The 17,642-nt window shown below is 36.2% G+C and overlaps 2 protein-coding genes across 2 annotated transcripts; one reads left to right on the top strand and one right to left on the bottom strand.

The window, feature by feature from the left end:
* Positions 1–2,410: 2,410 nt before the first annotated feature.
* LOC140805888 (DNA replication licensing factor MCM6-like) lies at positions 2,411–7,683 on the bottom strand. Its single transcript, XM_073162248.1, has 16 exons — positions 7,183–7,683; positions 6,939–7,101; positions 6,171–6,364; positions 5,890–6,085; positions 5,644–5,718; positions 5,258–5,487; positions 5,064–5,178; positions 4,811–4,885; positions 4,552–4,692; positions 4,211–4,414; positions 3,963–4,124; positions 3,834–3,889; positions 3,581–3,735; positions 3,367–3,492; positions 3,024–3,154; positions 2,411–2,728 (listed from the first exon to the last, which is right to left on the bottom strand). Exons 1-16 carry the CDS (start codon positions 7,566–7,568, stop codon positions 2,597–2,599), a joined length of 2,541 nt encoding a protein of 846 aa, XP_073018349.1. The 5' UTR covers positions 7,569–7,683; the 3' UTR covers positions 2,411–2,596.
* Positions 7,684–7,852: 169 nt separating this feature from the next.
* Positions 7,853–12,943, top strand: LOC140805889 (probable serine/threonine-protein kinase PBL8). Its single transcript, XM_073162249.1, has 6 exons — positions 7,853–8,123; positions 8,688–9,031; positions 9,380–9,515; positions 10,300–10,436; positions 10,807–10,930; positions 12,140–12,943. Exons 1-6 carry the CDS (start codon positions 8,072–8,074, stop codon positions 12,547–12,549), a joined length of 1,203 nt encoding a protein of 400 aa, XP_073018350.1. The 5' UTR covers positions 7,853–8,071; the 3' UTR covers positions 12,550–12,943.
* The last annotated feature ends 4,699 nt before the right edge of the window (positions 12,944–17,642 follow it).

The following is a 17,642-nucleotide window of genomic DNA, read 5'->3' on the forward strand; positions in this document are numbered from 1 at the left end:
TATTTTTTTTAATAAATAATTAAATTAATGTTTACAAATGTTTGACTTAATAATAAATCATGTGAAAATCTTATTGAATCATAGATAAATTATTAATCGTCGTAATTAGCAAATGTAGTGCGATCCCTCGTTACATTGTAAATGGAATATTGTCAAATATTCTTGTTATACGTCACGTGGACATCAATAATTGAGTAACATTATCATGTTGAAAAAAAATGTATACAAATAATATATATATATATATATATATATATATATGATTATATATCTTGTGAGAGAGTCTAATGGGTATTTATTTGTGAGATGAGTCAATTATGTCTATATTTACTATAAAAAATAATATTTAAAAAATATTTTTTATTAGTTATTCAAATAAAATATTCGTGTCACAAGATAAATTTTTGTGAACTTGCTAAAACCCGTCAACTGTCTGTGTTTTACAAACAAGCCTCTCTATGTTTAAAAATTAAAACTCGGAGTATGTCTCTTGTGAGACGGTCTCACGAATCTTTATCTGTGAGACGGGTCAACTCTACCGATATTCACAATAAAAGTAATACTTTTAGCATAAAAAATAATATTTTTTCATGGATGACCAAAATAAGATATTCGTCTAACAAAATACGACCCGTGAAACCGTCTCACGCAAATTTTCGCTTCGGGCACACATCATATCCCACCAATCCGTTATGTTAGTTATGAACAAAATATACTAGTGATACTTCTAAAAATTAAATTCATTGCGTCAATTCTCTTGATAACATGAAGTAAAAAAAAATTGACAAAAACTTGTGTGAGACGATCTCACTGTTCGTATTTATGAGAATGATCTCTTATTTGGGTCACCCATGAAAAAGTATTACTTTTTATGCTAAGAGTATTACTTTTTATGGTGAATATGTGTAGGTTTGACCCATCTCACAGATTATGATCCGGGAGACGGTCTCACATAAGACTCCCTCAAAAAAATTTGTATAGACATTTGAAATTATGAATAGTTTTTATGTTAGTGTTTTATTAGATTTGAAGAGTCGGAATACCAATCAATATTCTAAAATGTTTACCACGGTAGGAGTAGCACCATAAGATTAGCAAAAATCTACCTTACTATCTTTAAAGATAAGATTAAGGATGATAATAGGGCGGGGGCGGTAATGTTGTTTTTCCTCCATGTCTCTTGAATTCAAAACATGTCGTCCTCAATTTTTTTTAATCGGTGATTTCTCATCATCGTCTTCACGTGAACTAAGTTCATCCCTGCCCCTTATACTTGAATTTTTAGTCGGAAAACCTCATCTTCGCTCCAATAGAGTGTGTGTTTGTGTGTGTGTACATCCGATGAATGATCCCGAATCAACCGTTGTTTGGGACAACACTCGTAGGTTCTCGAACCAGTGGATGAAATTGTCACCCTAGATGAGTTTATATATGAAAAATCGGAGGAAAACAATCTCGGTTAATGAGAATCATCATTTTTCTCACTCATTTTAGCAATTTTCCCCACACTTGACTAACCTTGAGGTCCGTCACTACGAGTTATATGTATGTTCAAGGGAAAAAAAGACATCAAATTTAACGAGAAAGTTACTGTTGACAAAACAATTTTAGTTTTTGCTTGTATCCAGAAATACCAATCGACTCCACCAGATTAGAAATCAAATTATAGGAAGAAATTTTAATTTTTCGTATGTATTCAAAAATATATTTGCATGGATTTCCAAAAAAAAAAAGAAAAAAAAAAGTGTGCTTGGATGTATTCAAATTTATTTGAAACCGAGCAATAGCCGCTTAGTCTCTTGTGTAGATAGGAATCAGATTGGTTCAAGATCGAGTCCCAATAACGGGTATGTGCATGTATTTAGTGCACTAATTCGGATGCATTCCTAATTTAGTTGTTTTTAAGTATTTTTGAAATATTGGATGAACCTAGCAAGGACCACTGGTCCTCATACTTTTTTTTTTTTCAAAAATCATAATCTGTACGTATATGTGTGTGTGTGTGTTAAGGGGCCAGTTTGCAAATTCACGTAAAAAGAAGAATTTTTTTTGAAACTCCAAGTACCAACGGCGCACATGGCTATCATCTAACAGAAAAAACCAAACAACTAGGAGACAAGCAGGCAGCAATTATTTCTTAGGAGACTGGGGACTCCTCATGGATTATGAAATTTAATTCAAATTTCAGGTGTAAATTCTTTAATTTTTAATATTATTATCCCCAAAATGATTATATACATGCATGGTTTAGTTTTACACCATCAAGAAGGGTCCTCTTTTGGGAAAGGGGCCCTATTTTTCTTATTAATCTTCAATTGTACGTTGGTTGCAGGTTCTGCCAACTGACAGATAATCCAGATTTCCTTGTTGATATGAAATTCTTTGTGTCATATCATCTATAATCCAAGAAGGCAAATAAACATTCAATTTTCATAGATAGATCTAGTTGGTGTTCATTACATAGCTATTTATGCTTTCAATGTTGGACTCCCTTAAACAACTCCAACCATGACCGGAGCATACCAAGAATGGCGGCATATAACTAATGTACAACGAACGCAAACTTAAAGAAATATAAAAGAACAGTGGCATACCATTAATCACGAGAATAATTTGGAGCCACATCTAATATCCTGTCATTTCTTGATGGAGCTTTTGCGGTCTCACCCTCTTCCGCTCGTCTCCCATCATACACGACTATCAAATAGCCTTCTCTTCGTATCAAACTCTGCATCGTACCCAATAATCGAATCAGCGATCATATGCAAGGCGAAAAATTCCAAGTTTTGCGAGTAAATCCTTCACTGAGTTAACTGAATATTTGTAATAGGCCTCGTTACACAACACAAATAGTCAATCAGCTTATAATGTACATGACAACATTCGGTTCTGCTATATAGACTACACGTTCACTTACTATTAATTGAATATTTAGCAATTATCACTTCGATTTAGAAGTTACTGGCGAAAAAATCCGTTTATAAAGAAGTATTGTAATCAACATTAATTGGGTGAATTTGTACCTCAATAATGGCTTTCACATTTGTTAATTCAGCAGCTGCCTCTTCCATAGAGCTGTATTTATTTTTCTCATTCTGCTGATCAACATACCACTTAATTAAATCTCTCTGCTTCATTCCAGACAATCCTGTCCCTGCAGTCACAAGAACACATAAACATGCATATTCACATTAAACTTCACCAGAATATAGAAACCTACAACATAAATAAGAAACAGTTATTTTTCTTATTCTCATATTTTCCAATCCTTTAATTTTTCACCCTTCTTGAGACGTTCTATTCATTTTTTTCTTTTTCAATATATATATGTAACATTTTTAAGTCATTATGATGTATGACAACCACCTTGTTGTGTTATTGTCTCTTCGTGTTGCCTGAGTCGCATTATGAGTGCACGGGTTACTCGCTGGAAATATTCATCACTTATTACTAGTTTATTTCCTTGCTTGCTTGCAATCCCTGCTCCATTTTCTGCACAATAAAGATGCCAGTGATATAGAAGGGCGTACATCTTCAGAAAGTGAAGAAGATATAATATTTTGAATGACTCTCCGCTAACCCCTATGTTCAGACTCTGGTTGAGCTGTTTCACTGGATGAATGGCTTTTGCCTCGGCTAGAAACACGAGTTCCATCATCATTACCATCGGCATTACCATCATTGTCATAATTCTCTTCCTGAAACTCTGATAGATCAATTTCACTTGATTCCACGCTGTAATTCAATCAAATGAACAATAATAATTGTCAATCTTAATTTAACGGGTGATAACTAAGGTACTTAAATTTCAAGAAATGTATTTGATCACTCACTTGATTATTGATGTCTTTAGCAGTCTCACAGCAAGACGTACGTGGCGAGGATGCACCTAACCACACAAGATAAATAAGTCAACGCAAAGAAATTCAGACAACTTATCATTTGTAAAGTGATTTGTATACCTCAGTATCTAGATGACTTCGTGCAATTGCCTCTGATAGCCTTATTAGAGCCTCCAGTTGCCTCACGGTCATCCGATAAGCAACTCTACTGCCAGGAGCCGCATCACCTCTGCGAAGAGAAACATACGATTCCACCAAGCATTGTCTAGCTTCAGTGGTTAGCTGCATGACGATATAACCTGTCATGTTGGTATTAACAATTATCTCGAATTTGAAGTTACATGCTTGCCATGCTGGGAAGAACAAACCTTTGGTTTCAGAGTCTTTGCATATAAGATGTAGCGTTTCAATTGTCCAGTAGTAAATGGAGGATCAAGTGCATCTTCGTGCTTTTGATGAACTCTCACGATATGATGAGCGATGCGGAAATCAGTTTGGTCATCGGGGTCATCAATCATAACATATACAAGGTCGAACCTTGAAAGAATTGCAGGAGGAAGAGCCACATTGTACTACAGAAGTATATAATAGAAGCATTACTCTACAAAAGAAGGCATTTCAAAATCCAATTGGCCAGACTTCCAAAGAAGGTCATGATCTTTCCATACTGGTGTTTTATTCAAATGGCAAGACACAAATGACTGCTCACCTTCAAGGGTCTAGTCTTGTCATATCGCCCCCCTGCGGGATTGGCAGCAGCTAAAATTGAAGTTCTAGCATTCAGAGTTGCTTGAATTCCAGCTTTAGTTATGCTTATTGTCTGTTGCTCCATAGCCTCATGTATGGCAACCTTGAGATGTGTGAATGAGATACAATCCCATGAAGTTGATCCATATTGTGCACTTGAGCACCTTTCTAAACTATTTTTTAGCAGAGGCAGGGGGAAATATCAACTAAGTTACAATTACCTGATCTCTGACATCCATTTTGTCGAATTCGTCAATACAACAGATGCCGTTGTCAGCAAGCATCAGTGCCCCAGCCTGAAAGAAATCAACAGTTAGTATATTAGCACAGGGACAGCACATAAGTAGGACACAGGCGAAGAAGTTTTGCCGCTCAAGGTTCAAGTTTACTTTTCATTTCCAAAAGAAACTCACATCAGAATCTAAAGCTCTCAAATGAATCATTCATCATAAAACCTATAGAAAAAATTACTACCTCAATGCAGAATTCACCAGTCTCTGGTTCCTTGGCCACCGTCGCAGTAAGCCCTGCAGCGGATGAGGACTTTCCTGAAGTGTAGACAGACCTTGGAACTAAACGAGAGGCATACCTAAGTTGGGTGGAACAATAAAACTTAGAACGACCTTGAATTAATGGGAGGTCATAATAAAATTCAAATGGCAGCATACTTGAGAAACTGAGACTTCGCACAGCTGGGATCACCAACAACACAAACGTTAATGTCACCTCTTAAGTTGATGCCTTCATGTGTAAACTTATGGATACCACCCAAAAGCATAAGCAGGATTGCTCGCTTGATATCTTGGTGACCAAACACCGTTGGTGCAATGCTGTCAACAAGCTTATTAAAGAAGTCGGGTGTGTTTCTCATCCTGTGTATCTCACTTAAGTCTTCTGCCTGTCCAACCAGTAAAACCATGGGGAAAAAGGCATATTTCAAATGAGGAGATCAAAACTTCAGAGAAACAGGCTTTACAAGAGTTTTGGATGAATAAAATATGAAAAAAAAAGCTTGAACTTCGAACAAAAAAAATTGGCTGATTAAGGAATCCACCGTGTATTGCTGGCTATCATCCTCATCAACATCCCTTCTATTTCGGATGTCATTATCTCTTCGGCCATCACAAATCTTGAAAGGAAAAAGAAAATCATTTATAAAGAAAGAAGTAAAAAATTAAGAGCTTAAATATGCAGCTTATTAGCTTAATGACCTTATGTCGAGTTTTACTCGTTCGTAGCATTTCAAGAGTCTTAGCCAATATCATGTTTTAAAACGCACGGTATCAAAGGGATTACGCACCTGAACCGAGTTTGCTATAAAGGCAAGACGGTAAGAAAGGTCTCTCACACCCAAAGCTCGAAGACCTTTTGCACCTTCTTGACCAGTATTTACATTCTTACCCTGAGATCCTTCTCTGCGGCACTCAGACCTCTCTCCTGGAGAGGCTAATGCTAGAATGTCAGGTAGAACTACAACAGTGCCAGTGAATACAACCCTATAAAGTTAAAGCACCAGACCTGAAGTTTTTTTCACTAGTCAATTCAAACAAAGCATCGACAATGCAAATAAATGATCCTCACCTGTCACCAGCCCTAGCTTGTTCAACAATATCATGACGTAGAATGACATCCAGTGATCTGGGAAGGGAGCCAGCAGGTATTTCCTGGGAGGTCTCCTGCATTCGAACCCTCTGCCAGTCTGCAAACTTGCTTTCTTGTCTCAGCAACGCCCACTTTGATCTGTTATGGCAAGTTGCATTCATGCAGATAATTGGCTGCAGAAGATCAGAGGGATTCAGAGACAAATGGAGTTGATAGAGAAGATTTGACGAACAGTTGAAAGTAGCACCAATAAGAACATCAATAGTAACTTGCTGCTCGCATCAATTTCGTCCCAGAGACATGTCCTATCAGTTTCGTTATTTATTACAGCAAATACAAATATATATGTTTTCTATAAACTCAGTGGAACGTAGCACCCAAGTCCAAGTACAAGAAATAGGTGTAAACTGTTTCTTTGGCTCAATCTTAAATTACAACGCTCGCTCGGATTAAACAAATAATCGTTTGCAGTGTCAGACACTGGAGAACCAGTATTTGAAACTCATTATTCATTATGAGGGAATTAATTTGAATGGTTCCGCTCAATTGCTCATCCTTTCTTGCCTCAATTCTTAAACTTGGATGTACTCTAGAAGCTGGTAAAAAAAATCTTGGCTCAACCCATAGTAAAGATAGACTGACAAGTTAACTACAATGGCAGAACCAGCATTAGATAACAGTTTGGCAGAAAGGCCGCATTTTTTGGTCATGTATGCATTAATATGAACGTATTAGAGGGGGAATAACCTCGGAGTACTTGAATTGCTGTTCAACATTCTTGACGACATTTCCACAGTCCAAACATTTGAAAGTGCCCTGAAGAAGTTCGGGCCTGACCTCGCTGGTCCGAGTGACTACGCCACTCACTGACACAAGCTTCCCTATCTCCGCGGTGGTCATTTCCCTCAATCTGCGAAAACGCACAATCGAGGTGAAAAAAAAACAAATCGCAACAGTTGTCTGATTAAACAAAGAAGTAAACTAGCAGCACCTCTTGACCATGGGGAGGTTGTAGAACGCAACGTTAATGTCCTTATTCTGATTATCATCAGCAATAAATGTAGGCTTAAGCTCCATGACAAACCTCTTGCATGCATTATTCAAGTAAGGTTCGAAGCGGAGAAATTCATCTGAGATTGCCTTCTGAATGATATTATTGAAGGTCATGACGTGTGAGAAATCGATGAACATGGTGTTGGATTCGTTGGGCCTCATCGCCTCTACCTCAGCCTCATAGTACGGCGGATACCGCCCTCCCCCACGGCCTCCCTCCGCTTCCGGACTGAATGTCTTGAGAAACTCCAAGAAGATGTTCTCCACCCGCACCGCTTTCTCGTCCAGACAGTATCCCCCGCCGCCGCCGCCATAACCCTCCATTTCCCGGAATCTAATTATCCCTATTCTCCAGCTAACAGAATCAAGATATGCGTTTGGTTCTAGATTCGAAATCGAAACGATTCAGATATGGAGGGTGCGGACGAAGGCGGGAAAACGGCCAGTTTCCCGCCACTATTTCCCTCCACCGGTCATAAGCTTGAACTGGGCTGGGCCAGACCAGACCAGACCAGCACAGCCCAAATATGGGCCATGGCCCTAATTAAGAAGATGTTCTTATTTCCTTTATTGGTCCAAACAAATTAAAAAATTCTTCAACATAATATTATTTTCACAAACGAATTTGTTCCATGGACACTTGCTATGGCCGTAATGATTTTCTACGACAATTTCATCAAATTTGAAATTTGCCGATGTTGTTTTAGTTTTGTGTCCGAATGGAGAAAAGTATATACAATCCAAGTAGAGTTGAATCCTCCAAGTGTGAGGCCCCACCTAAATTTCCCCAAGAATGAGACCAACTGCTTCACTGCCTCACAAACAAGATGGGCAACTGCGGCACTAGGGAGGAATCAGCCATCGTCGCCACCGCTCAAGGTTCCCCATCTACTATCATTTTTCTTGCATTGCGCCGTACACTGGTAGATCTAGGTTTTGCTTCTTTTTCCCAGCTTCTTGTTCTGAATGTCCAGTCATTTAATTATTTTTCAGGTTTTTTGAGGGAACAGTTGCACCTAGTACTGATATCTGCTTGGTTTTCTGCTTTTTTTGTGTTTTTTTTTACTTTTAATGTGATTATTGTTGTTATGCGAAATGTGTGACCATTGTATAATTTCAGCTCTTAGTGATTCCGTTTCTATCGTTTTGAATGTGGGAAGTTTTAGTTAGGGTTTAATGTTACTCCATATTTTTTATAATTATAAGAGATTGCTTTTAAGTTTTTTCGTGCTTGCTCTCCCATGTCGTAGTTTTTTCCTTTTTTTTTTGGGTTTGGTGTGAGTGGGATTGTTGCCCAAAGCATAAGCATTATGTAATTGTTGAGACATTGCGTCACTTGATTGCATTTGCATCCTATCGTTTGAATGGAGGAGATAGTGTAACTGGGGGGTTCAAAAGTTCGAGGATGCTAATGTTAGAATTGAAATGAAAAACAATGGGCAGTTCAACAGCAGCTCCAGGTGTTGCCAGTTACCACCAGGAATCTATCAGGTCTAGGGAGGAAACACAGTCGCTCTACGTCAGAACTAAGTGATACCTCCACACCTCATAACTTGGAGGACTTTCGCAAAAACTCCTTGCTGTACACACATGTAATTGCCTTCACCCTCTTTGAGCTTGAGACCATCACAAAAAGCTTCCGTTCTGACTACATACTTGGAGAAGGTGGCTTTGGAACCGTGTACAAAGGTTACATTGATGAGAATGTTCGGGTTGGACTCAAATCTCTCCCTGTTGCTGTTAAGGTTCTTAACAAGGAAGGCCTTCAAGGACACCGTGAATGGCTTGTGAGTTTTTGGATTTTTTCTTCCCTTGCTGGACTGGCTTCCTTTTTCTTGTGCTTACATGTATTAACTGCAATTGTTTTCTGTGCTTCATTTCAAGTTGTTGGAGGATGATGTACTCAATCCTCCTCCTATTTTATTTATGTTCATGGTTACTCTTCTTCTTATGAAAGAATTGGTTGTATCTAAAGTTAAACTTCTACAAGTCAAGCCGTTTTTACTTTGTAAAAGTTTCATTTCATGCGGCATGAAGAAAATGCTGGGTTCATCAATTTCCCTACAGTTCCATCTTATTGCCTCATGAATATATGTCCAGAATATCTGAATGACCCGGTTGATTTCCTGTTTCAGACTGAGGTCAACTTCCTCGGGCAGCTCAGGCACCCAAATCTGGTAAAGTTGATTGGATATTGCTGTGAGGACGATCACAGGTTACTAGTTTATGAGTTCATGTTTCGAGGAAGCCTTGAAAATCACCTCTTTCGAAGTAGGTTTATTTCTTCCTAAGCCTAGTTTTTTTGCTGTTGTTACTAATAAGTTTTTTTTCCATCTCATTTACGTTTTTTCTTGTGAGAACGTTGGTGAAAAAATGGCTCCTCACTTTTTTTAGCTTTGTGAATTTTCCTCTATTTAAGAAAGCTGTTCCATCTTGGTTCGTGCCGGAGTCGGATATTTGCTTTCCTAGTTCCTATTTGTATGTCTCTGCTTTGTGAAGGAGATATGACTGGCATGCGGTTGGAACACACTGAGTTAACAGTCTGGCATGAGTTTAGAGTCGGGTGATGTTCAGAATTTTCATATAGTTCAGTAAACTGATTCATGTAGACATTTTCATGCAATTCAGCAATTCAAATGGTGCTTTATGTTGAGATCCTAAATAAATTGAGGTATGATTAATGGAGTAACATAACTCGTAAAAGATTAGTGAACAAATTTTTAAAATCGGCAATTAGACATGATATAATTCTTAATGTTAAATCAATCATTGCTTGTATATTGTGTTGGAGCTAAGTTAATTTCATTGGAGACATCTCCACTCAATTATTTCTCTTCTCAGTTTGGTTCTACAAAGCTCCTTTTTCTGCTCATTTTATTCTAGCTTTTCTACCTTGTTTGCATTATTTGATTTCGAAGTCGCTAACACATTTGCATATATTATTCTGTGTTTCTTTGGCATGGGTGCTATGCTGAAAAGTGCGTCTCTCTTTCTTGTGTGATTCATTTGATCTTTTGCTGGCTAAAATTTACTTGGAATGTTCTGAGGCATCCAGAAACAACTGCTCCACTATCTTGGTCAACAAGGATGATGATTGCTCTTGGGGCCGCTAAAGGGCTTGCTTTCCTTCATAATGCTGAAAGGCCAGTTATATATCGAGACTTCAAGACGTCAAACATTCTTCTGGACTCGGTAGGTGGCGGTGTTATATTTTGATTTAAAATATTTTCTTTTCACTCTTCCTGGGCTCTTAACTGGGAAAAAATCACTCGATTATACTGTCACCTATTTCTTTGGGGATATATATGTGAGTCAATTCTTAAGCACGTGGTCTACTTTTACAATCAAGCACAAGGGCAATTAATCAAGTCCAGCAACAGGTTTTCCTGGAAGCCTTACAACGATTCAAAAAAAAAAAACAATGAATGACTCGATCAGAATACTGGAAATTATCAGATAAAAGAGGAACAGAATTGTTAACGTTAATAGCTCTCTCTCAATGATAACCATTTTGGAGAAGGAACTTTATCACTTTAGCTAATAAATTATGCATGGGTTGCAGGATTATGTGGCAAAACTTTCTGATTTTGGGCTTGCAAAAGCGGGGCCACAAGGTGACGAGACCCATGTATCCACTCGAGTTATGGGTACCTATGGTTATGCGGCCCCAGAATATGTCATGACTGGTACCACCTCTTAATTTTTACTATTGCCTTTTATCGGCATATCTTCTTACATCTCTCTATTATTTGAAATGTAATCCCAACTCTTGAAGATAAATGTATTTAGAGAGATGTCTAATATAAATGTCAGCCATCATATATCAATGTTAAGAGTAAGAAGGCTTGATTCAGTAAATTACATTAATTACTAATAGCGAAATCCAATGTCCCCTTTCTCATACTCTCCAGATTTATTGTCTTAAAAAAATCTTACATGAATGAAATATATTCAAGAATTCAGAACATAGTTGCATTGTGCTCGTTTGAAAAATAGTAATTAGATTTTAATAAATATTTTTATTAAGACAATGGAGCTCAAAATAATCTCTTAGCAACTTTCCCCACCCACACAGACACTCCTTTTGATCTTCAACAAGATAAACAATACACCACATGAGAAAATAGATTCATCTTTGTGAAATGATTTTGTTGCAAGAGATTGGAACTATGTCATGATAAGTCATTATTGTGGGTTCCAATATACAGCTATTTCTATATCTTTTCAAAGCCAGACCGAGGCTTTTGAGGTTTTAGTTTCATGGAAGAAGAAAACTTTAGGAGAAGTGTACGTTATTGATAAGTATTGATGAAGAAAGAGAACTCTCTTGAGTTGCGTTTGATTTAAGGATGTGGATTTAGAGTGAGTATTCATAATTTAGATTTCAAATGACTCCAATTCGGGAGTATTTGGATAGATGGTCTTGACTAGAATAAAAATATAAAATATTGAGAAGAGATTTGAAATTCAAAAGATATTCGAATTATATTAAAGGATTTGAAATAATTGTAGACATATATATACTTTCTTTATGGGTTGATGCAAATATTAGCATGCAAAAATAAGCTTTAGAAAGCCTGACTGACGTACTTTCTTTATGGATTGATGCACTGCATTGTGTACATATATCATGTCATCCGATTTAATAAGGGATTGTGGGATCCATGTCATTTTAAGCTCCATGTGCACATGGCGCAGAAGTTGGAATCCTTACTTCGTTACGGGTTTGTAATCTTTTTACATGCATCCTTAAGCACTAAGAGTCCATTGGCACATCTGTTTTTAAGGAATACTAATCTCTCAGTGATGGTTATCATTCCATAAAATTTGGAGTTGATTTGTTGGTTGTTTTCTGTTCTCGAGTATCTGGTTGATGTCACCAATTACATGGGCAGGGCACCTTACTGCTAGGAGTGATGTCTACAGTTTCGGAGTAGTTCTTCTGGAACTATTAACCGGAAGGAAGTCTGTTGACAAGACTAGGCCGAGCAAGGAAGTAAGCTTGGTAGATTGGGCCAGAGCAAAACTAAATGACAAGAGGAAATTGATTCAGATAATCGATCCTAGATTAGAAAACCAGTACTCTGTAAGAGCATCACAAAAAGCTTGCAGTTTGGCATACTATTGTTTGAGCCAAAACCCGAAAGCTAGACCTTTGATGAGCGATGTAGTTGAAACATTGGAGCCTTTGCAATGCACCAGCGGTAGCGAGGTGTCACCATCTTCGTCCTCAACCCCTACATTTATATGCAGTAGCAGCCCATTTGTTTCAGGTAGGATTCCAGGTTACCGGATGCAAAGCTGAATTTCTAAGGCTTGTGGTACTCGTGTGAGAGCAGAAAATGTTCGGCCAAAGTAGATGGAAAAAGCTGTTCACGTATATGATGTATCTGTGTTTGTTCATTCGAGCCTGCCATAACTCGTTGTGGGCTGGGGTGCATTTGCTGCTGCGTTGTGCTGGATGTATATCTGTCTGAAAATTGCAAGCTTGTTCATTATTTATGTTATAAAACCCTACCCTTTTTGACATTTTGGTGATAGTACGTTTTGGATTTGTGATCCAAATAGATGTATTATGTCCATTTTGAAGTTAGAGAATTTTGCTTTGCTTGAATCTTTCCCCTTTCAAACAAATATGATGATTAGTCTTTGTGGAGGGCAACACCATGGAAAATATACATGTGTTAACTCTTTTACGATTTCATTGAAGTAAGGTAGATTACCTGGTCTTTGGGTTGATGGAAATTTTGATTTTGGGAAGTGATTCAAAGAAAATTTGAAATGATAATCATCTTGAAAATATTTAACATCGATTACAATTATGATACATCTATATATAAATGACAAGGTGGGTTAATCCAAGCAATGAAACGGATTACAATTTCAATGTAGTAAGGTGATCACAAAATACGATCCGTGATATCGTTTCACACAAGTTTTTTTAATTAATATTTTAGGACATGTACGGTAGAATTTTTTATGAATAATTTGTTCTCTCATCCTGATAAAATATTAATGTTGCATGTCATTCAATATCTTTCTACGTGATCCGATCTTCCAACGCCTTCCTCCTTATTTTGTTCTTCTTTATCATATATTGCTCAATTTTTGCATAATATTATCTTGTTAGAGCAATATTCACACAAAATACTCTTCAACTTTTTTATAACATTCGTCGAAACTTTCAAATTATTCCAAAGATCATGTCTGCCGTTTTTCGAACCATCGTGCCTTCCATTTTGGTTGTTCCATTAAGACAAACTAAGTTTTCTAATCGGACCATGTACTCTCATAATTTTGCTCATATGTTTGAACTTGGATATACTAAAAAAAAGATTGACGGAAGCATTAGACCTTACATTTACGATATGTTTATATGTTTCTTTGTAATGTTTTCTTTTTATCGTAAGATTATGCACCTCTTTTTTTCTTCGGGAGAAGACAAAGGGTCTCCAATGAAATTTTGGGAGAGCTGAGTTTGGCGAAAAGTTATATGAAAGATATCGTTTTTTCTTTATATATTTTCGCATTTGGATTGAAATGAAACAGGAAGAAATTTTATTTTTTAAAAAAAGTGAAATAAATTGTGTTTTTTTAAAGTTATTTATAGGAGTATAGTTGGATTTGAAGAATATATTTTCAGATTTTTTTTCTTCTGAATTTTATAAATTTTTAAAGTTATTTTGAATTTTGTTTAAATTGCAAAAGCTTAACATATTATAACTAATTTTGGTATCATCATAGCTTTCTTATAAATAAAAAATATCTTTCTTTTCAAATTACAAAATTCCATTTTAGTTAATAAAAAAATATAAAAATTGAATATATATCTCGTCTGTTTCTCTTATTATATTTTAATAAAATGATTTTTTAACCTTAATCAAAAAAAAAAAAATTTAACACAATTTTAATATGTATGAGATTCCAAGTATCATTTGCTATTCGTTTTGTAGATTTTATTTTGAAAATTCTAATTCCTGAATTTGCAACACGCTTCTAGTGTATGGAGCTCGTGGGTGATGGTGGTATTCCATGGATTGCGCAAATTCAGTGTGTTGTTTTTTCCTCTTGCTAGATGTCTTGATAAAAATGAGAGAGGCATTGTGGATCGAAGACAGGAAATTGAGGTAATTTGTACATATTCAATTGCTGTTACGAATTACAGCAAATTCTGAGTAAATTTAAGCAAAATGGGGATGCTGTGATTTCAGGGAGGTTAGTAGAGTTGCCCTTCTCGCTTAATTTATTTCAGTATATATCATTTATATTTCTACCAAGACTGATGCTGCTGTAAGGTATGTAATTTGTACGTTCTGAACCCATTTGTGAGACGATGAAAGTTTTGAGTGGTCAATGAGTACACCTTTGGAAATACTTCAAGATGGCAAATACATTTTCCCAACAACAGGTTTAAAAACAAACTGAAATTCGCTTTCTTCAACTCTGGTTTTGATCTCATAGCCTGTGTGTATGCACTTTTGTCGTGATAATTTTAAATCTTTTGGATTGTTTATGCTACATCTTCTGTTGCATTAGTTGGATGTGTGGAACCTGTCATTTACAATGGCTCAATGCGTGCCGTGTGGCTGAAAGAATTTTTGAGAAGATTTATTGCGAGTCATAATGTGACTTTACTTCTGGTGTTGCATCTTCTGCATTTAAATATTTGATGATTTTGGTACCTGTGATACCTATTGATTTGTTCCGACATGTTTCTCTTTACTGTTTTTTACTTTTGGCTTTAATTTTTAGGTTTGAGAATCTTGTTATCTCCAATCTAATAGATAATTCGCGGTGACATTAATCCACAAATATGCTCACTGGTGCTTGATCTGTCGTCAAAGTTTATTCCACAAGAAGGTTTTGCTTTCCACTCCAATCCTCTAAATGATGCAACTTAGAAGATGATATAAAGGGAACCAGAACATATCAATGCCAAGAAATGGGAAAAATAAAATAACAAATTTCCTACTTCAGCAGAAAACGAAATCCTAAAGAAACAGCTATCACTATAAAAAAAATATATGGAAACAAATTTTGAGGGGGGCCATTATTAAAGCAACTCAAACCAATTGAGTTTATACTCGTTTCTGATTGGGGAGAAATGTTTGTATTAAATTAATAGAGTTGCACATGAGCCATAATATTCATATACAATTATCTTCAGCTGTCGAAGTTACAGTTTCTATTTATTTATTTATTTTTGTCCCAATTAAGTTACTCAATTATTTAAGTGCTGAATCCTTGTCTCAGGCCCAATTATTTCAATGCAGACAAGCATGACAACGTGATTGTTGCATGCACAACAGGTTGATAATTCCACTTGAGTTTATACTCGTCTCTGATCAGGGGAATGTTTGTAAATGTCATGAATTGATAAAGTTGCGCATGAGCCATAGAGTTTCATTATGCAATTACCATGTAAATTTTTAAGTTAGCAGAGTAACTATTTCGTTGGTTTTTTTTTATATCCTGATGGTTTGAGTTACAGCACGCAAACCCATCTCGTACAGAACTGGTACCTGTTAAAGCCAACTTCCTGATTGATTGGCACATTCTTAACTTCATCAAGAAAGACACTATTGTCAAGCTTGGAACTAAGAGGATACCAGCATATCACAAAGATGCTTGGGTTGATACTGATCCAATTGATATCAAAGACTTATTTACACTAGATCACATGGAAAAGAGATTATCAAATCACTAAGGAATTATGTAATACAACTACAGAAGCTGGGAAGAGCCGGTACGGTTAACTTTCCAATGTGTTAGCGTCGTTCCGAACTCTGAATTGACTTATCCCAATTAAGTTACTCCATTATTTAAGCGCTGGATCCTTATCTCAGACCCCAATTATTTTAATGTGATCGAGCATGTGTTGATTATTTTCATCACATATAATATGGACAAAAACTTTTGGAATGTCCTTTTATTAAATAGTTAATTTTTCAACCTTAAATTTTCATTTATAATATATCCGTTAATTCTACTATCAAATAATATTTACCATTTGGACTTTTCTCTTTTGTAATTCGAATAAACATTCATAACAAATTTCTTGAACAGGTTATCCGTGTTATTGTCTAAGATTGCCTTAATATGATTCACGACATAATATTTGTGAGATTCGATGATAATTGCTCAGATTCACTGAATATACATACAATACATAAGTTTTGCGACAATGTGACAAAATATTTATTGCTGTTGTAGATTGACCAAACCATTGCCAGATTGCCTTCTTTTATAGACACAAATATGTCATCATATCCCCACTCACCAAATATCTGCACTTTTTAATTTTTTCACTTGTGATTTTCCTCTGTGATATGGCATCTATTACGCGTATGTATTCTATTTAAGCAGATTGGAGAAAGGATAGGTTAAACAACAGAAGGCAATCCCTTACTCACTGTTCCTGGTGGGAAAACAACTGAGAGAGTGATAGGTGGTAACAAATGGAGAAGAACAATGGATATTCACATGTTGCGCTTCCGTATGATTTGATTGAGAAGTCGAAGAATATCACCAATTGGGATGAGTGGGCTTCTCCTTGGACATATGCCGAGGAACAGATGTGGTGGTTGGCTATTCCTAGAAAATTTGCAGTGTCAACTCGCTGAAGATGATGGTGCATATAGTTTATATATGAGATTAAGAAGAATCAAAGAGCTCTCTGAAATCCAAAATTAGAATAAATCAATATTTGTATCTTCCTGCGATGATTTCAAATATTTGGCAATAAAAGAGAAATATTTAGTCGTGAATGTTGCTTTTTTCGTATTTTTATTTTTATTGCTTGGTCCTTTCCCTCACATTATCATATATATTCTGGTGTTTCAGATTTTTCTGGTGTGGTTCCCTGTCTCGTCTGTATAAACATAAACTTGTGTTACTGCTGTGAAATAATTCAAACTCTGGTTTCACAGTGAATCTATACTTTGTACTAGAAGCAGGGAACCTTTTTAATTGACTTGTTGCCACAATTTCAGTGCGGTTAGCGTGCATGCTTGTGTAACCTATCTCAGCTTGAGGCAATGATTCATGTCATGGATAAGAAATTTCTACATCTAAAATTATATTAGCGGATCTGGCACTTGAGTCTCATAAAACCTCCCTCTTTTAGAAAGTTCCAAATCTAAAATTATATCATCAAGTCACACTTAGTCAGATAAAGCCTTTTGGGCTAGTTGCATTAGGCCCCCTATGAAAAGTTTAAAAGCATAAAACCTCTAAAAAATTATTATCAGGCCATTATATCCTCAATTTTTTTAAAAGCAGGCACATTTAAGCACTGTGTTAAAAATCTCAAGCTCCATTTGTCAGGGGTTTTATGCCTGATTTTTAACATCACATTGTTTAAAATTCAATTTTACACAAGGGGTTTTTCGTTTTTTT

This window comes from Primulina eburnea, chromosome 11 (genome assembly GCF_022965805.1).
Source record: "Primulina eburnea isolate SZY01 chromosome 11, ASM2296580v1, whole genome shotgun sequence".
NCBI lineage: Eukaryota > Viridiplantae > Streptophyta > Magnoliopsida > Lamiales > Gesneriaceae > Primulina > Primulina eburnea.

Bases quoted from the DNA above. Each gene is read 5' to 3' on its own strand.
- LOC140805888 (XM_073162248.1), bottom strand. From the start codon at position 7,568: ATGGAGGGTTATGGCGGCGGCGGCGGGGGATACTGTCTGGACGAGAAA. The intron at 7,102-7,182 runs GTGCTGCTAGTT...GCGTTTTCGCAG, and splicing joins AACCTCCCCATGGTCAAGAG to ATTGAGGGAAATGACCACCG. The intron at 4,886-5,063 runs GTAGTAATTTTT...GATTTCTTTCAG, and splicing joins CTGGTGAATTCTGCATTGAG to GCTGGGGCACTGATGCTTGC.
- LOC140805889 (XM_073162249.1), top strand. From the start codon at position 8,072: ATGGGCAACTGCGGCACTAGGGAGGAATCAGCCATCGTCGCCACCGCT. The intron at 8,124-8,687 runs GTTCCCCATCTA...AACAATGGGCAG, and splicing joins CATCGTCGCCACCGCTCAAG to TTCAACAGCAGCTCCAGGTG. The intron at 9,032-9,379 runs GTGAGTTTTTGG...TTCCTGTTTCAG, and splicing joins AAGGACACCGTGAATGGCTT to ACTGAGGTCAACTTCCTCGG.